The sequence below is a fragment of the Opisthocomus hoazin genome, chromosome 1, assembly GCF_030867145.1.
Source record: "Opisthocomus hoazin isolate bOpiHoa1 chromosome 1, bOpiHoa1.hap1, whole genome shotgun sequence".
In the NCBI taxonomy this organism is placed as follows: Eukaryota; Metazoa; Chordata; class Aves; order Opisthocomiformes; family Opisthocomidae; genus Opisthocomus; species Opisthocomus hoazin.
Window position 1 is genome coordinate 35786348 of NC_134414.1, and position 20847 is coordinate 35807194.

Below are 20847 nucleotides of genomic sequence, written 5' to 3' on the forward strand. Positions count from 1 at the left end.
GAAATCAATAATGTGGGTCCTGAACCCTTGGCTTTCCAATTGCATTTGGTTTCATTGCGGATGTCGTGAAGATGAAGTTTTACCTGCTCTTTTTTACCCTATTTATCAGGATTCAAGAGAAGCATGTCTTCCCTCTTCCAAGGTAAATATCTGCTGGTGCTACTGGGCTTTTAGAGTGCGGTGACTGGGACAGGGAAATTATTGAGGCAGAATAACTCCAAGTTGTATAAGAAAACATTTGGCAAAGGTTGACATTTATTTATTGCTCTTGTAATTGGATATGTGGTTCAATTTAACATATAGATGGTAGAGGAAATGAAATTATTCTAAGTCTTCTTTGCATCCATAAATCCTACGTTTTTAATCATATTAAAACTATTGTTTTCAGTCTAAGTGCAAATCAATTCTGTTCATTCAGTGCTTTTGAATGCCAATAAAGAGCATTCTGAAACTTAATGGGAAAAAATAATTTGCTTCATTTGCTTTAAAACAAGACCTTAAATGAATTACTTCTTGAGGTAGAAAGAGAAACCATTTCAGAAAGTGCTAACAATCTGTTTTCTTTCTAAAGCAGCTTTTATGATTGTTTTCTCAGTCATAAATCATTTTTGAATAACCATTTGGTATTTGTACAATGTTTCAGAAGCAGCTTTATTGTCACCTATCGATAAACTTCAGAAATGCCCTGAAACCAAATGCTTTCTTAAAACATGAGAACATATGTCAGAGATTAAGACAGGCAAATTGCTTTTATTCTCTACATGTACAGGTGGTTTGAAAACCTGAAATGTTCTAACAGGTAGAACTAAAAGTATAAGCAAAAGGATAAGACCCTCATGGTGATATTAAGCAAGCTAAACAATCTACAGAAATCATGATAAACACAGACTGCTCCCAGGACTGAAATACCTACACAAATAATAGTGAATTATGTCTCACAGCCCTCTGTGGCTCCACACCCCAAGCCAGTGGCAGACCTGTGACAGGTGAACACCTCTGGAGCTTGTGCCTTACAAAGAGGATCATTCATCTCTGTGTTGCAATCTTTTGTTGTGGATTGCTATGGAAGTGTGAGAGTGAAAGTAGGGTGAAAGCTAAACATGTTTTTAGGTTAATTCAGTGGAGCAATATTGCTCTGTGCTACTTGAAGGTCCACTTATTTAATGTTTAAATAAAACACTGAATACCTGACCCTTACAGAAGAATATTGCATTTCCCACTGGAAAGCATGAGTCTAACCCTCCCAGCCCCAGTTATGAAAACAGCTAAAATAATGAGGTTTTAAAGGTGATATATTACATTTGACTTTTTACTTTTATTTGAGTGCTAGTGTTGGAGGATATAACAGTCAGGTATTAAAGCTTCCCTTTGCAAGGTTACAGTGTGATTACTGCACCTAGACTTCTAAGAAAAATACCAAACATTGTGAGACTTGTGAAAGAGCTGCTGGCACTGGAAATGCACCTAGCTCACTTGTAGGGAAAGGGCAAGGCTGGAGGCTGCTGGAGAGCCAGCAAGGTGGGAGAAAAGAGACTCCACAGGCAGCCATCTGTGCTCCAGGCAGACAAACAGCTTACCTGGTCCAGGAGAACAGAAGATGCTGGCAGCACTCGTCTGGTGACACTACCTGCTACAGCCAGAGTAAAGACATTCAGCTGGAGACAAGGAGGGAGGCCTCTTTTCTGGAGATGTTACTCAGAAAGGACATCCAAGGTTTAAATGAAGCCAGACTATGAGGACAGAGAGACACATCCATGCTAATGCCTTGTTTTTGTGGGCCTGTGTGACAATGTGATGCTGATGGCCTTCCTAGTGACTGAGAAATGCAAGGGAGAGGAGGGGTGAAGAGACTGAGATGCCTGCAGAGAGCCAGCACTATCTGTGTGACGGTGGCTGGGGCCCCTGGATAGGATTCATCTGACTGTATGGGACTTCCACACAGTTTTGCATGGGAACAAGTCCCCTTCACCTTCTTGGTGGAGCTAGGGGAGAAAAATATGTGCATTTAGGTCATAATTCATTCCAGTTTAGCACAGGCATCCCAATTATCTCTGGTTAACTGTGGTGAATGACTTAACGGATCCCAGTCTTGTGCTGGATCAGAATAATTTTATTGCTCAAGTGAATACCTTATATACTAATACAAAAGTTACTAGAGCCAATCAGCTTTGGATTCGTGGCTTTGCGAATGCCAGTTCACGGCTGCTGTTTTCCAGGATCTTTTGCAGCTGGATGTGTGAAAACAGCTTATCTCCTGAGAACAGAGAAGGGAGGCACAGGACGCGCTGATCTTTCAGGGTCATGAGACAGTGCTGTTCTGTCTCAAATTATATGGTTTCCTACATTTAACCAGACCCTGAAAATGTCTGGTTTTTTTATTAGCAGAGTGACTAGCTCAGATTAAGATATCAAAACCATGTAAAATGAACTGTAATGCATCCCACTTGCTTTGTCATAGCTATGGGATAAGATCTGAGCATTGTCGTGCTCGGATGGCAGCTGGACTTCTATTTACCCAGAAATAAAAGGGAGAGGAAAAAGAGATGGGGACAGTGATCGAGTCCATTGGGACACTGTCAGAAATTTGGAGGAAGGGAATGAGAGGGATGCTCTTAAGGACAAACTCAAAGAGCAACCAGGGAAGCAGGGCACGAGGAAAGAAAGTGAAAGTGAAAGTGTGTTCATAATTAACATGTCCAGCTGTACCGGGTCAGCATCAGGGCAAGGAAGATAGGGGTGGAGGGTTGCTTTTGAGATTGGTATAAAGGCAATAATGAGAGCTTTTGTCTGAATGTTTTCTAGCAGGAGTGGGGCAGAAGACAGATAAAAGAGGGTATAATGCTAAATCGAAGCACAGGGACTGAGAAGCCCAATGGTTACAATTATGGCTGTTAATAATCCCCTTGTTAAACATGACTACAAGAGCAAGGGGAGAACTTGGATCAGTTTGTTTGCTGTATTCATGTCCTACCTATCCACTCTATTCATGTCCTACGAGACCTATAGAAGAATCACTGCTAGCTACCACCTGTCCAGTACTTCCCATACTCAGCTGAAATTTTTGTGCAACAAATGGTGGGGTACAAGTACATACCAGCTTCCTCACTATAGTACTCTCAGGCTGTGGGAATCATAGGATGAAACCAGATGCAGCAGCACTTTTCTGGTCTCCTCTGTGAAGAGACTTCCCCAGATGTAAGAAGACACATTTATTTTTAAAGTATGCCCAAACACATGTTTTGGAGTGCACTTGCCTAAAGAAATAGGCAAACTGCCAACCCTGCCTATCCCTGATTGCTTTTTGATGCTTTCTCAAATGATGGTGGAGGCAAAAATAGGGCTGGCATATTGTTGGTTCTGCATGAGAAACAACAGTGATTGCTTGGAGCCTGGCTAAAAGTAGAAAAGATAAATCACTTTGTTGCCAGATGCTGTCAGGTCTCTGCTTGAAATCAGTCACAACAACGAGTTGTGACAACCATGTTATGCAGCTTGAAAACACTAGTTTTGAGAGCCCTACCTGTTTTCTTTTCAGAAGAGTCTTTGCAGATAGGGCTGGCAGGGACTTCCACCATGCCTGGCTTATGCACTGCCACCAACTCCGCATGATCAGAGGGCCGAGAGCCACCCCAGCCCAGAAAATGGAAATAGGGGTCTGACATCCCCCTGAGTGTGTTCAGACTATGGGTTTCAAGTAGAAGGGAAATATAAGTCACCGGGTAATGACAGGGAGGACAGTGGCAGAGACCAACTGAAGCCATACCTGGCAGAGGGACAGACATGAGGAGATAAGAATAATTGAGTAGGAATGTTGATGGTAGTAGCCTCTGCACATCTACAAAACATCATGTTTGGCTTTTGCAGGAGACTGGGAGGGCTCATGTCTCTGCTGAACAGTGACTGAGACCGAGAAACTCCGGGGAGAACGGGAGAGCTGTCTTCCAGGTCCAGGCTACTTTTCCACAGGTGCTGCTGTACACTGGATTAGCTGGGGCTGGCAGCTGTTGTGCTGGTGCCAGCTCCCAGGAGCAATCTCATAGTCCAGCAGTAATATTGGCTACCAAAGCCCTGCACCACCTCTTTCATGGATTTTACTGATTGGAAGAAGCAGAGGCTGGAACGGGGTTCAGCATCTTCACTACTGAATCTTCTTTGAGTTCATGGTGGCCAAGCCAGGGAAGATGAGAAATGTCAAGCCTTCTTCTCTACTTCTGCGTGACCTAGTGTAGTTCCATGTACCTGTGCTTTACCTAAATACCCTTGTTTTTCAGGGATGAAGTTTTGTGGGCTCTCCCACAAACAGACAAAGAGGTTGAAGCCCTTCAGGATTTACTGAACACCACTGAGGTAAACAGTTCCCTCTGTCTCTCTGGTCTCTAGGCCAAATTCTTCTCCCAAGTCCACTAACAGTGCTTCTCCCCCCAGAGAAAGAGTTAGCCCACTTTCATTCATTTGTTCTAAAACAGCAACTCAGCAAATGCTTGGTTTTCATTGCTCTGCCTCCTTCTGATTTACATGAGAAGACCCCTCTTTCATAATGTTATAGTACTGCATTATATCAGAGCTCAGATTTCTGCAATTGCTTTTGTGTGCTAAGACACTGCAAAATTGGCAAAGCACCAATACACAGCAAGTAGCAACACTTTTGTTATGGAACCTCAGCACTTTAGACCAATACAGTCTTGACCTATATGACTTGCACAGCTTTGGAGATCAGGACTGGACTTCTGTGGCATTTTTCTTAAAGCAGCATTTAAAATATAAAAATCTCTTAAGTGACACTTTTTTATTATTACTTCTGTCACTACAGAGTATTTAATTAAAAAGAGGCATCTCTTCTTCTTCAAAAGCATTTTCCCAGTCACACACTTGGCAACAAATGTGTAACCATTCCCTCAACCAACATAATTTACAGATGATTGAGGCTGTGTCTCAGATAACTGAGAGTTTTTAACAGTGCCTATGCCCAGTCCTTCTCCGTTTTGCTTGGCTCCTATTCATTTTATGTCCACCTGAAAGCCCTACTATTCTTCTGCTGTCCCTTTTAGCATCTTGTGATCCTTTAATGTCATTCTGGGGTGCATTAGGAGGAGTGTGGCCAGCAGGTCGAGGGAGGTTCTCCTTCCCCTCTACACTGCCCTAGTGAGGCCTCATCTGGAGTACTGTGTCCAGTTCTGGGCTCCCCAGTTCCAGAAAGGTGAAGAGCTACTGGACAGATTCCAGCAGAGGGCTACGAGGAAGGTGAGGGGACTGGAGCATCTCTCCTACGAGGACAGGCTGAGAGAGCTGGGCTTGTTCAGCCTGAAGAAGAGAAGGCTGAGAGGGGACCTAATATATACTTACAAATATCTGAAGGGTGGGTGTCAGGAGAATGGGGCCAAGCCCTTTTCAGTAGTGCCCAGCGACAGGACAAGGGGCAACGGGCACAAACTGAAGCACAGGAAGTTCCATCTGAACATGAGGAATAACTTCTTCCCTCTGAGGGTGACGGAGCAGTGGAACAGGCTGCCCAGGGAGGTTGTGGAGTCTCCTTCTCTGGAGATATTCAAGACCCGCCTGGACAAGCTCCTCTACAGTCTACTGCAGGTGACCCTGCTTTGGCAGGGGGGTTGGACTAGATGACCCACAGAGGTCCCTTCCAACCCCTACCATTCTGTTATTCTGTGTGATTCCATTCAGTTCACACAAGCCTTGCTCTTTTCCACCTCCACATATCAACTCACATATCCATCTCCTTTGCTGTACTAGAATAAATCTCCCCTCCTCCATCTTTTCCTCACCATTGTCGTTCTTCACTTCTTGTACTCCCCAAGGAGCCATGAAGAACAACTGCAGCTCATTCAGTGCAGAGAGAGCATGCTGTGGTTTCTACCAAGTCACTTATGTGAATATGCAAACTGAATATTTTTCATGGGTTATAGACAGGGCATTTTCTTCCCATAGTAATGAACTGGACAAGTTATGAGAAGAAAAGGGAAAGGGAATGGGAGAAGGAAAGCAAAAGAAAAGGGAATGGGAATGGAAGAGGGAAGACACAAACGGTACTTCCCAACAAATTTTCATGGTTACATTCTAGCAAAAAAGAAGTAATTGAAAATTAACATCTTACAAGAAGAATTATCAGACTAATTATAGGTGCTACTCATGCAGAAGCTGGAAAGCAAAAACCTAAACCAAAGGAAATGATTTGTTCTTACAGCACACACATTGCATGTAGCACCCATCAGAAGACCCAGATGCAGGAACACCTACAACAGAGTCTTCTGCAGCTGCCCCTGGGGCAGTATTGACCATTGCTGATGATGGGTAAAGAGATCAGTAATCCTATGAGTTATCAAAGTTTCCCATTTATCCCCCCACTCATTGCTCCTCTGCCACCTCAGCTGTGTCTACGCAGAGTTCCTTAGTTTTCTTGTTCTCAATTCAAAGAATGCCTACAGCAAAGAGAAACTAAATTTGAACTGGTGCACGTCAGTGCAGACAGCAGGCTAGCCAAGGCAACAGGGAAGTCATTTCTGAGGAGCTAAGCATCCAGCATCCTTCTTGGATGGGTTTTCCAAACAATGCTGAGCCTTGCGATGCTGTCGCTACCCTGCCAATAATCACAGAATCACAGAATGGGAGGGGTTGGAAGGGACCTCTGTGGGTCATCTAGTCCAACCCTCCTGCTGAAGCAGGGTCACCTACAGTAGGCTGCACAGGACCTTGTCCAGGCGGGTCTTGAATATCTCCAGAGAAGGAGACTCCACAACCTCTCTGGGCAGCCTGTTCCACTGCTCTGTCACCCTCAGAGGGAAGAAGTTCTTCCTCACATTCAGATGGAAATGTCTGAGAAGGCTACACTGAGACTAGCTCAGCCATTTGTATAGCACATTGCAGTCATATATCCAGGGGGCAAATGTTTTACCATTTATTGTTCCAAAGTCTTGATTAAAAGCATGGATGAGTTTTCTGCATGATTCTGCAGACACATTCTCTCTGAGAAATGAGATAAACAGTTGACAGCTGATACATGCCCGGAAACATGGTGCCCCAAGTTGAATATTATATTGCTGGTGCAACTGCACCAGACAGGAAAAAAAAACCCCTATTGTCTGTTGACTCCATGCTGTATCTCTTAAAAAATACATCCAGGAATTATGTTGACCTTTTTCACATCGTAAATTCATGCCTAATTTTCTGCTCACTGTCACCCCTAGATCTTTTGGTATTATTGTTTCTAAAGTTTCAGTCCTTTATCAAGTATGTTGCCTTCTGATTTCATTATTGTAAAAGATTTAATTTTACCAAGAAGAATCTCATTTTCTTATTTTCCTCTGATTTCTAATCTCCGTATTGCTGCTTCAACTTGACTTACATTCAAACCCCTTCTGGCATTTATTTCCTCCCTGATCAAAGTAATCAGTGAATACAATAACTACAAAGACTGGTCTGATATTCATTAATTCTCCAAATACCCTCAGGGAAAATAACTCTCAGCAGACTTGAAAACATGTAACATAATAACTGACTAAACGTATCTATTACACTAGAAATACTATCTCAGAAAAGGTTATGTTCCTGTCTTTGTTCTTGATTTATGTGCAGAAGTCATTATAAACATTGCTTAAATACACACGTTTCATTTCCAGCAGTAGCAGAATGCTATAACACAACACAGGGTACATAAAACTACTTGTTACAAGTGATCTTTTAAATTGAAAACATATCTTTGATTATTTTCAAACTACTTATTAAGTGTTAGTAAGAATATTTTTTCTTTCCCCGGTAAAAAAAATAAAATGCTTTTGGAAACGTTGCAGGTCATTCTCTGGCAACCTGTTGCAGTTCAAAACATCCAGAAGAACAGAGAAGTCCATTTCTATGTCAGGGCATCCAGCATAAGTAGCATAAAAGCTCAGTTAAGGCAACTGACCATCCAAAACAAGTATGTATTTTTTATTTGTTGTCATGAATGTTTCTGTGAAGTTGTTTGTCATTTATTTAACAGGAGGTTGTGCTCTTTCTTTGTTATGCAGAGTCTTGATGGGAGATGTTCAAGGACTTATTGAAAAACAGACTGTCAATGACACAGTCAACCCACGCAGATCTTCTTCCTATTACGAAAACTACCATTCGATGAAAGAAGTAAGATATTTTTGTCGTAATTCTCTGTAGATTCAAGAGGTAAAATTGTCTCATGGTTGAGAATGGAGATAGGGAAGAAATCATCAACAGGTAAATAATTACCATTGTATTGCTCAACTACTGAGCGTTGTGTTTACTGTAATGCCTTCATAGACAAAGAAGCACAAGACAAAACCTCTCACACATGTACTGCCTCAAACTGCCACTCAAACACAGTCAATACAGAAACAAAATGAAGTCACAAAACTACACATAAATATTTAAAACATTATATGAATAGTAATTTAACCAAATAGAACTAAAGAGGAATTTCAGGGCTACACTTGGGGTGTGTTGTGACTGTATCTTACTGTTTGTTTCAAGAGAAATTAATCAGGTAAGTGGTTAAGTAGGCTGAATTGCTGATTTTTCTTTCCCATCAGTTAAAGAGGCAGGATTTTGGGAGGAAGAATGAATTTAAGTCTAGACTACTTTCAGGGATGAAGGAAAACAACAGGGAGAAGATGTATTTACTAATTTCATCCTTGCAGATATATCATTGGATGGAAGAAGTAGTGAAAGTCCATTCTGATCTACTCCAGAAAATATATATTGGATCATCATACGAAAAGCGACCACTTTATGTTCTGAAGGTACAGCTATGACTTACTGCAAAAACTTTCCAAGTACTAATGTAAGCAACTGATGGGATTCGGTCAGAACACTTTCTTAAATATACACTTATATACATATTTTGGTGGTTTTTTAGAAGTTTCTTAAGTTCTTCTAGTGAGGTGCATTACCTTTGCAAAGGCATTTGACCACATTACGTTCCTTGTTGAGTCACAAAGAAGTTATCACATCTAGGCCATCATTCAAAGGCATGAAATACTGGCATGGTGGATACCCTTCTCTGTTGACTATGGAGCCAGTCTAGTTTCTTGCCATGCAGAGTTGCTGATCTACACTCTTAACCAGTCTTGCTGCAGTCTTGGTCTCTATGTTAGGAGCTTGCTGCAAGCAGTCTGAATATGGTTCTCTGTATGCAAACAAAACTGAGAGCAGTGTCCTGGCCCAGGATTAGCCTAAGATCTCCCTACAAGACAGATGCTTCTTGTTCCATCTTGGTTACCCTTGTCACTTCCACATTTATGTGGTACACTTTACAACGGTGACGTTCTAATACCATTTCTCTTTTGTCAGCTTTCTAAAAGCCAGGAAAAATCCAAAAGTGCCATATGGATTGACTGTGGTATCCACGCTAGAGAATGGATTTCTCCTGCTTTTTGCCTATGGTTCATAGGCCATGTGAGTAGATAATCACATCTGATTACTGTTTTCAAAGCAAAGCAAAATATCTTGATGCCATTTACCTTCTCTGTCCAGTTGCGCTCTAAGCTCCATAATGTTTTAATCCATTTACTTCCACAGCACCAAGACATGAGATTTGTGTCTAAGCTGCATACATAACATGAGTGTGTCTGTATGTACGTGTGCCAGTAGACAAAGGGGTGTGTGTGTAAGAGAGACAGAAAGTCGTATGGATCAAATGCGAAAGAGCTCAGATGTATTCTCAAGTACGAAAGAAACTTTTTGAGGTATGTGCAGCAAATTCAAGAGACTTTTACAGTTATGAATGGCCAGCGATGGAGAGGATATGCCAGAAAAAGCAACTATTTGGTAATCTACTAGGGCTATGTCTATACTGCCAGATGGATCCAAGGAACGATCTTGCCTTTGGGTCATACAGCACATGGTGGCCCATGCCCGTATTAGTCCAGCTGGCACTGCCTGGAGCAGATCAGAGGACACCCAGAGTGAGCTCAAGCTGTCCTACAACCCTTGGCTCTTCTCTGCATGCCTTCCTAAAGAAACACTTGCCTGCTCCAGGCATGGCAGAGCTCCACACCAGAATGCACACCAGCAATCTCTACTTAGCACTTGCTGTGATGTGTCACCTGCTGCCATGCCTGCTGCTACTGCTCCTCTGCCTCCTGCCTCTGCATTTTCTGTTTGTACTCCTGCTTTTCTCTGGATCTGCCTCATTCAGAGAATAAGGCCACACAAGCCTCCTTATTCTGAAGGTACCATCCCTGCTAGAGACACCTTCATTTCAGGCCTCCAGAACATGACCAACAACTGCCAGACAGCACACAGCACCAATTCATGGAAACTAGTAAATGGCTGATGGGATGAGACTGTAGTACAGGCTTAGCCTGACCAGCCTTGATGTGCAGCCGCAGACTGATGGTCACATCTGATCTTTAATATCTTTAATATCTACACTGCTCATGACAGTGAACAAAGGTACACCAAAAGGTACAAACATCCATGGTTTGCACCTAGAGCTTAACATATGTTGCCTAAGTCTTTTCGAATTTAAGACATCTCTGCTCAACTCATCATGCTGAGCTGCTGGCCCAGTTCCTAGTATGGACCAGGAAAAGGTTCCTAAGGCCCTTCTGGCCCACACAAGGTTGCCCAGTTTGCTCAGTTAATGTCATGATATATTATTTTTTTGTTACTTTTTCACAAAAGCAAAGTTCACAGCAAAATCAAGACAGATGAGATGATTGACATTCCACAATCACCAGTACTGTAGCCAGAGAAACAACATAGATGAGTCCTTGAAACATGAATTATGGTTTGGCCATGATGGAACTAAATAATGATGATGATGATAATAATAATAGAAGAAATGTGCTTATTTCTGTCCCCAGTAACAACTATAAAACCTCAATGACTGTAACATTTGGAAGGAGATGGCAGGATTTAGGGACAGATACAGCTGAATGCACCTTGTGACCCACTGATAATTCCAGCCTTCAAAGTTCCTTTGGAGAGAAATGCATTTGCCCTTTTCATGCTGCTCCAAATAATTACCAGCTGTGCTGTCAGTTTGCCAGTGACATGTCCCTGCAGCGTTTTTCAGAAGCAACAAGCTGAACATTTATGTTCTCCATCCCCTTGATGTAATTTACGTGTTTTAAATTCAAATTTTGTTTCTACATCACTTCATGAAGTAACATTTTAAAATCCGACATTAATACACATCTGCACACACACAGTAAAATCACTAGCTCTCTCTAGCAAATCCTAGGCATTCTTTATAAGGGGTCCACTTTTTATCATTTAATGTTGTTGTTAAGATTGTAGAAAGACTGACATTTCTCATTTAGTCAGAGAAAGTCTATTGCCTCAGGAAAACTAGGAAGGATTTAAAATCAAAGAAGGTGGTTTAAGTAAGGCATAAAGAAAAAAAAGATATGATAAAGGACTTTGACTATTTTAATACTGACAAAACCACTTATCCAGGTTAAAATTTATCCCTGTGTCGTGGACCAACAACCAGGTTAGGTATCACTAAAGCCTTCAAAACAGGCTGTGAAGCAAAATCAGCAATGCAGCTCTTACTGGCTCTTGGCACACAAGTGCATTGAACTCATAATGCAACCAGAAGAAATAGCGCTATGTACAGCAGCCATTTGAAATGCTACTTGTTATTTTTGGGCTTGCTTTATTTTATGCTACTTTTGTGGTGTTTTGGGTGGGAAAGAGGGTTCCTATCATTTACACAAGCAGCAAAAGCTCTAGCCTTCCTATTAATAGGCTTCAACTCTCTCTCATGACCATCCATTAACGTTAAAAGACTGTAGTGTATTTGACTGACTGTATCAGTTCAATTCCTACCCTCTCCCTGGCACTTCAAAGAGCTACTTTGCTATTTAGGAGTGTCTCTGATGCAATGTGCCTCTATCGGGAAGTAGACTGGTCTGCTAATTGCACAATTATTTTACAAACACCATCAGGTGCCTTTCTAGGAAGGTAAGAAAACCACTATTATGATGGCTTTTAATAAAGTTTCCCCTGTGCTTCATAGGCAATCCATGTGCGTGAGAGAGATCAGACCATGACAACGCTTCTGGAGCACTTTGATTTCTACGTCATGCCTGTGGTGAATGTGGATGGCTATGAGTACACGTGGAGCCACCCCTCCGTACGTAGAGCTTGTTCGACAGACTGCACAACGTACTGATGCGCTATTATGGGAACTACCAGTGTGCATGCTCAGGGTGTAACTTCCATCCTGGAACCACATGCTCTGAACTCTGCGCTTGGAATTTCGGCATATCTGGCCTCTTTAAATCACAGAAAATTCGGCAGTTAATTGGCATGTACCTTTGTATCTTCCAAGCTGCTGGAAATGCATTTGGAAATGACAGAATCTCATCCTGGGATTTTAATGCTTCCAGATGTCAGGGAACGCCTCCGTCAGCCTCCAGCAGCAAGGTTACAAATACTAGCACAGTCCAGCACAAGCTGAATAGCGTGCTGCATCAGATAGAGCACAGTCAATAATTCACTTCTTCCTCCTGCAAGGTCACTTCTTCCTCCTGCAAGGTAGCTCCATTCTCCAAGCAATTTTTGTTTCAGATAAATGAAGGTACTACAGATATCTTTTGTCCAGGATTTTATTCATTGGAGGGAAATTCTGAGTTGTTGAGACAGTTCTTTGATTTTTAGATCCTTCACTTAAGTTTAAAAAAACCCATCTCTTCCACTCTTTCACTCAGTCTCAAACCCAGCTTGGCTCACATTTGGATAACAACGTCTATACACCTTAACAGCTGCACACCAAATTTCCACCTTTACACATGCTGTCAGCAATGCCTACAGAAAGGTTGGATTTGGACCCCTAAACTCATGTACGGCCAAACAGTATGTCTTCTCCCCTCCTTCCACAGTCTAAATCCACTGAAATCAGACCAGATATGACCATTTTGTACCCTACCCAGCATTTCCATTTATCATCCAGCCTCAGCGGCAATCAGTTTGTGGTTTTATACTCTTTGTTGGTCTTACGCCTGTTCATTGGCACATGACCTGTAAAGGCGCAAGTGGGAAGCCACTTGTAACTAACCAGTGACACAGTGCATTGTTTTTCTCAGCTTTTTTCCCTGAATGTGGCTTGTGTGTCTCTTTCCACAGAATCGGCTGTGGAGAAAGAGCCGCTCATCGCATGGTAACAGCAAGTGCATTGGTACTGACATGAACAGGAATTTTGATGCACGCTGGTGTGGTATGACATCATTTCCTTCATATTGTAACCCTGCCTCACTTTTAGCCTTTGAAACTCTTTATTTTGAAAACATTTTCATTTACCATTTCACAAAGTTGACATAGAGACAAATGCAGCTGAATATCTGTTATGAACCAGTGAACACTCCCCAACTTCAGATACTTTTTGTTGGGACCCAGGATTTTTCCTCTTCATATGCCACATGGGGGATGGACCTCTTCCCAGCACGATGACAAGAGAGAGGGACCAGGACCCTGGATCCCATTCTTTACATCACACCATGACACACTGGGCACGGGCTCTAGGGGGGAAGGAGGAAAGAGAGAAGATGTGGCCCTTGCCATGTCACCCAATGCCTGTTGCACCACCCAGTTGAGTAGATGCTTCACTGTGTTGTATGAAATGATTTACCATCTATGGCTATTATATGTAGAAAAACAAACATTTTTTTTCAGGCAAGAAATTACAAAGATGGGGACCAAATAAGTAGATTTGAATGTGATATTCAGTATAAATACGTCATAAAACCAGAATCTGGAGAAGTCTGAGGAAAGAACAGCAAAAAACTATGGGATACAGATACTAGTTTCAGGCAAAGTTTATATAACGTACTGCGTTTAACTTGTCATGCACTTTTGGTGGTGAATAACTTCTGAAGCAGAGAAATGCTTTGCAAAGAGCAGAAGAATACAGGTAGATCAGAAAGTGCTTCTTCTCTAGATAAGTATTTGGACACAATGTACACTGGGCTAAAGCAGAGCATCTTACTTTATTAAGTAGGGAACTATTCATGCTGTTTTCAGCCATGCTTTGTTCCTCTCAGACATGGTTGGAAACATAGAAGAGAGAAACCTCAGCACCTTGCAGAGTCATTGGAAAGAAAAAACTGTCTGTACAGATAAACCTAAGCATTGAATTCAGGTGCTTACAATAACTTAAGCAGATGACTGTAAGAATCTCCCCAGGTTTCTACTCCTTTTAGTTATGCAGTCAGTTAAATGCTGGAAAATAAAATCCATTTTTTCTAATTAGCATAAAAATATTGATTCCGCTGAATCAGATACATCTTTGCTTAGCAATTGATAGCAACGATTGAGCAGCTTTGATCCAGAACACAGTAACTGTAGAATCTCTATTGTTGCTGCAGCTGTGCAAAATATTAGTTCAACAGGATTTTCAGAAGAACCAAGATGAAGTTTTATCACTTTGTAACAATGTTGTAATTGTTATTAGTCGTGTCAATGGAATACAATAACTAAATTGTGTTCCTGGGAAATGACCACAAATTCATGGGAATCTGCAATTTCAACTTTACTCACATACTTTTAAACACAGAAAAGTTCTTGTCAGCGGTGCCAAATGTTAAGACTTCCACTGGCTTCAGATTTGCTTGTGAATACACTTTGTGCCACTGCAAAATTCAACGGTTTAGATCTACACATTTAATTAGAAATGTACTACCATGTTTATCTGTTCTTCCTCTTCAGATGCTCAGATAACAACTTCATGAACTTTAGGAACAAAGCCCTCATGTTTTTTATGAAGAGCAAAATATACTAAATGCACTGATACCTTATGTTTTTCTTTTCTACCAATAAAAAGCAAAATTACTCTACTAAAAGCAATGCACTAGCTTGGAATTTGCTCTGTGGAACTAAATTTGACTGAAACCCAGACTTAAATTTTTCTCCACATTTTAATATCGTTTCCTTAGCTGGCTGTTCTCTGTACGACCAAGAAGTTTGGAAAGCAGACAGAATATTCAACCAAGATTGCCAGCCAACAATTCATTGCCTTCTTCCCTGGACAGTACTCACTTCTGTGCAAAAGAAACCAATGTAAAATTTAACACTCTCATTTTGCCGTTTTTGTATGTTTTCGCATAGATGCCAGGAATTGTTTGTATTTTCATGTGCATGAATTTTCATGGACTGTCTGTGAAATCCCCCTCGATTCAGCAACATGAAGGCTTATACGTGTATCCCAGAACATAAAACACACTACAGCCCTCTCTGCCCCAGTACTGTTTCCGACCTCCCAGTCTGTATCTCTCAGACTCAGTGTCTCTGTCAGCACTTCTCCCCTGTAGTCCATTCTCTTCACTATATTATTTCTGCTTCTTCTGCTGTGTCATTTGAGGGTGTAGATCATCCAAGGATTTATTTTCAGCCATTGATATTACAAAAGGGCTTGCAGTATCTGTGGAACAGATGAATGCATGAAAATACAGGTTTATTCTTAACATTGACAGCCAGAGATCACCATATTGCTTAGTCCTTCTGTCTATCACAGTTACATTTCACCCAAATACACCAGTACCAAGCCTTGCAACTTTTACTTGACTAAAGCATATATATATATATCTACCAAAATTGTTAAGTGGTTTTGGGGTCCAGATATGCTCCTCACTACTTTGTAGCATGCTATAGATCTTCCCTATATATCACTGGCACCAGAAGACATTTCATTCCCTCCTGTACCATATTATAACAGCTTGCATTGCTTGTACGGAGATGTAACTCTGCAGATGTACTGGCATTACTGATTTCTGGAAGATGGACATCTGTTAAAGTGTCCCAATGCCCAGGGATGAAGCAAGTCTTTTGGGCGTTAAAGAACTCAGCGAGCTTTTTTCCTGCACAAGATTTAAGGCTAAAATGTTCATTTAAAATATAGACAGTAACAAAGGGGAAAATTTACAAAATTTATTAAAACATGAAGAGCTGATATTTAACACAAAAAATCCTGGCTCCTTCCAGAAAGTTATTTGGTCCTATTCTGAAGACAGCAAAATAGTGAATCCTAGTCATCTCCTTGGTAACTTGTTCCAGTGCTTAGTCCTCCTTATTCTTAAAAATCTGGTACATCATTTTCAGTCTGATTTGTGTTTCTTCAACTTCCAATTGGCAGTTGGCTTTCCCCTGATATCATCACTTAGAATTCACTTTTTCCTGTAGCACTTCACAGAATCACAGAATGGGAGGGGTTGGAGGGACCTCTGGGGATCATCTAGTCCAATCCCCCTGCCAAAGCAGGGTCACCTACAGCAGGCTGCATAGGACCTTGCCCAGGCGGGTCTTGAATATCTCCAGAGAAGGAGACTCCACAACTTCCCTGGGCAGCCTGCTCCAGGGCTCCGTCACCCTCAGAGTGAAGTTCTTCCTCTTGTTCAGGTGGAACTTCCTGTGCTTCAGTTCGTGCTCATTGTCCCTTGTCCTTCTGCTGGGCACCGCTGAAAAGAGTCTGGCCACTTCTAGATCCACTTCTAGATTTTAAGAAGGGATCTCATGATCTTGCTCTTGATGAATTTAAATGGAGCATATTCATCCTCTGCTCTAAGACTTTTTGTTCAGTCTTTGAATAATTTTTTTTGTGCACCTTCTCCAATTTTTTCAGGAGTACAGTAGGTGAGAAATCCTAGTAGGTTCACACAGATTTCCTTGCATGGCAGGGTCCACAGTTTCTTGTGTATTAGCATCACACTCTGTTCTTCCATTAGACAAACAGAAATGCAGAAGGGAAGAAGCTGAGGAGTAAAACTGCACGCTTTTTTGTTACAGGGGAAGGAGCATCTCCCTACGAATGCCAGGAGACATACTGTGGACCTTATCCAGAGTCTGAACCTGAAGTGAAAGCAGTTGCTCGCTTTATCAGAGATCACAAAGACATCATTAAAGGATACATAACCATGCACTCTTACTCCCAGTTGGTACTGTTTCCATATTCTTACACTACGGACAAAAGCAAAGACCACGATGAGCTGGTAAGTCTTCCTATCTATTGAAGTTTCACTTTTATTTCAGAACTTCTTACCCTTCTTGGTTAGGCTTGTAATAAGGGAGTGACAGTGCTCTGAAGATCAAGGATTAGAGAATGAGATTTCTCCTGATGTTCTTAAGAACATAAAGAAGTCTGGGATGGTCTAGCAGCATGTAAGAAGGACACTAAGTTGCTGGAGCATGTCAAGAGAAGAGCAACGAGGCTGGAGAAAGGTCTAGAGAACAAGTCTTATGAGGAGTGGCTGAGGGAACTGAGGTTTAGTCCGGAGAAGAGAAGGCTGAGGTGGGACCTTATTGCTCTCTACAACTACCTGAAAGGAGGTAGTAGTGAGGCAGGTGTTGGTCTCTTCTCCCAAGTAATAAGCAATAGGATGAGAGGAAATGGCCTCAAACTGTGTCAGGGGAGGTTTGGATTGGATATTAGGCAAAATGTCTTTACTGAGAGAGTGGTCAGACATTGGAACAGGCTGCCCAGAGAGGTGGTGGAGTTCCCATCCCTGGAGGTGTTCAAAAAACGTGTAGATATGGCACTTTGGGGTATGGTTTAGCAGGCATGGTGGTGTTGGGTTGACAGTTAGACTTGATCTTAGAGGTCTTTTCCAACCTTAATGGGTCTATGGTTCTATGATTCTAAGCCAGCAAGTGTCTTCTGAAGACTATGGTAAAATGAAAATAGTCACTCTGGAATGATAGCACATCATCAATCTCTGACACTTTGAGGCTAGAGTCTCAGTTTTTTGGACACCTTGAAAGGATATTTGTGCAAATTCCTGATTATGTTGTATGGTTTACACAAAGTCTAAAATTACTTGGGTGCGTAACTCTGAAAAACAGCCTCAGTAAGCAATGAGGTATTCTGGTGGACACTTGCTATTTTTATTAAGGTGTTCCACTAAGGAGACCTACTTAAAATGGTCCTACTAGTAGGATGGAAAATATATCCTGCTAATGTAGAATTTTACATTCTTGAGCCATCAGACCACACAGAAGAAAACTCTCATAGAAGACAGGCAGAGTTCAAAACAGAAAAAGTAGCTGCCGCTTTTTCCCACTAACTAGAAAAATTTTGTTTGGATCTGGAAAGGCTATCCAGGCTAAAATGGGATTTGCTAACACAAAGTAATTAAGCTGTAAGAGTAGATGGACAGCTTAGTAAGATTTTTCTTATGTTTGTATGTAATATTCTTCTTATGCAAGTCCTGCACTGCCTAGCTCCAACTGCTGAGGCAATGAATTCTTTCATTTGCAGCATGGTCTCTTGCATAGGAGTGAGAAAGGAGCAGAAATCGTGTAAAAGGGACCAGAAAGCAGGTTTGCAGGCTTTGAGATTTGCCATATGGGAAGACAGCACATGTCTGAGGTGGCCAGGTCATTTCGTATGTTACAAGACATAAGGACAGCCAGTAAGAAAGATTATAAAGATGAAAGAGGGTAGATTTGCTTTAGATATAAGGACAAAATTCTTCATTCTGAGGGTGGTGAGGCCCTGGCACAGGTTGCCCAGAGAAGCTGTGGCTGCCCCCTCCCTGGCAGTGTTCAAGGCCAGGTTGGACGGGGCTTTGAGCAACCTGGTCTGGTGGAAGGTGTCCCTGCTCATGGCAGGGGGGTTGGAACAAGATGGTCTATAAGGTCCCTTCCAACCCAAACTATTTAATGATTCTACAACATTGCACACACTAGCAACAATTCATTTACAGCTGTCATTTTTACTGCTTTTCAACCTCATGCATCTCCCATGTCACTTAACTTATTTTGTTTTTAAAAATCGTATTTAAACAACATTTTATTTTTTAACATAAATGTATACAGTTTATGCATTGGAAGCATCCTATTTTGTCAGACAAAAGCCCAGACAGTCCAATATAGCGTTTCCATTGGTAACTAGTGCCAGTGTGTTCAGAAGAAGAAATGAAAAAAATCCAGTTATGTAAACATGGAGCAAACTGATGCCAAACAACACACATTCTTATTCTGTCTTGGTTACTGTTTAATTTCCTAAAACAAACTGTTTTATATACATGTATTAAAACATCGCAGTTGTGAGTGAATAGTAATAATGCATTTGTGACTCCTTTCCTGTAAAGCAGAAAGAGATTAACTAATTCTGCGCATTTAAGTCTTCTTCACGGCTTAAGAGTAGAATTTACTCAGTGAAAATCTCCTTCTGCTGTTTTTGCCAATACTACATGAATCAATAGTGACTTAAATACTGTGGCAGAAAAGGAGAAAACATGAGCCAAGTGGGAACAAGTGGCTTGATGATAGTTTGTTGCCTGAAGTGGGTGGTAAGATCCCATCTATATTTTTTATCTAGCTACAGCAGAAACGCAACCTGTAGCATGGACATATGCTGAAAATTTTAAACACTTTCTGTGGGTTTTCTACAGCCTTTTATGAGAGTATTTAACAAATGTGAGATCTAGAGCACAGTGTAAATAAATCCTAACTGCATAAACATTATCACAACGATATAAAGCTAATAATGTTATATTTAATTTCAGGAAAGTCTGGCAAAGAAAGCAGCTAAAGCTATAAAGAGGACAACGAGGAAAACCTATAGACATGGTCCTGGAGCACACACAATTTGTAAGTATGATTTTTACTACAACAGGCATGATAGCATGTCCTCGCTAGCACAGGACAGCTTTTGAACAGAAAACTGAAGCTGTGGTTTCAGGTAACTGATACCTATGTACCCTTCCTCACATAGATTTGGCTCCTGGAGGTTCAGACGACTGGGCTTACGATCTTGGTATTAAATATTCTTTTACCATTGAGCTTCGGGACACAGGAACTTATGGATTTTTGCTTCCCCCTCAAGAAATTAAACCAACTTGCTTAGAAGCACTTTCTGCTGTCAAAGAGATAGCTCAACATGTTCTTCAAAATTTGTGATGTTGAATGTAATTTATTCCAGCTTGACTGTATTTAGTTAGCTCAAACAATAATAAAAAAGCCTGCTGCTTTATTAATATTATTTATATATAGGCAAAAAAAGGATGACTGCACCCCCTACACTTCATTTTAGAATACATCAGTTTTTTTCAACCATACTTACATACCTATAGTTACAATGGTAGTTCAGTGCACTACATATATATATATATATAGTGCACACTATAAGGGGAAAATAGGATAGATAATCTTATGTCCCTCTAGACAGTGGGAGCTTCAGGTGCTGTAGCATCAAATGGGCCTCTGATTGACATGTGTCCTGCTGGGTAGACCCCATACATCGAAGAAATTCTCCCATTTCAGTCATTCGAGCTATTATAGGATTTTCTTACACAAAAACAACCCTGTCCATCATTTCCACTGTCGAACAGAAAGGATGTTCACATGAGAACTTCTTGCTGCTTGTTTAGATAAAGGCAAGGACACACAGGTGGCCAAATCACCGATACCAAGTAGGAGCTGCCCACAGGCTCCTCTGCTACAATTAGCTAGCTAAGTTTATTTATCTCATGGCGAAGGGTTTGTGCAGCACAACATAGGCCTGAACGCCCGGCCATACACGCAGCGCAGAGCAGGACCGACCTGGGTCTACTGAGGTTCACCAGGATCACCACCTTCTCCATTACAGTGGTCTCCTGGTCAGGACCAACACAAGTCTAAAGACGCACTTGATACTGTAAACCTCTGATCAGTCTAATTCTTGGCAGTGTTTTAAGCCCCCAAAAGAAGGCCATCGCGTTGCTGTGCCTCAGTATTTAAGTCTTCAAGCAGCTTGTCCTTTTTGACTTTTAAAGCCCTTTGGTTCAACTGCTGCAGTGCTGGCTGGGAAAGCTGCCATCGCGCTGGCGCACTCCTTAAATGTGAGAATCATGCTGAAGATGAGACCCAGACAGAGACCCTCGCTAGAGGGAAGCGATGTCATCCAGA

The 20847-nt window shown here is 41.5% G+C and overlaps 1 protein-coding gene across 1 annotated transcript; it reads left to right on the top strand.

The window, feature by feature from the left end:
• Positions 1–34: 34 nt before the first annotated feature.
• CPB2 (carboxypeptidase B2) lies at positions 35–19942 on the top strand. The gene is made up of 11 exons (XM_009942843.2): positions 35–142; positions 4272–4347; positions 7803–7927; positions 8019–8127; positions 8658–8759; positions 9310–9414; positions 11987–12103; positions 13096–13186; positions 16747–16949; positions 19467–19551; positions 19676–19942. Exons 1-11 carry the CDS (start codon positions 72–74, stop codon positions 19858–19860), a joined length of 1269 nt encoding a protein of 422 aa, XP_009941145.1. The 5' UTR covers positions 35–71; the 3' UTR covers positions 19861–19942.
• Positions 19943–20847: the final 905 nt, after the last annotated feature.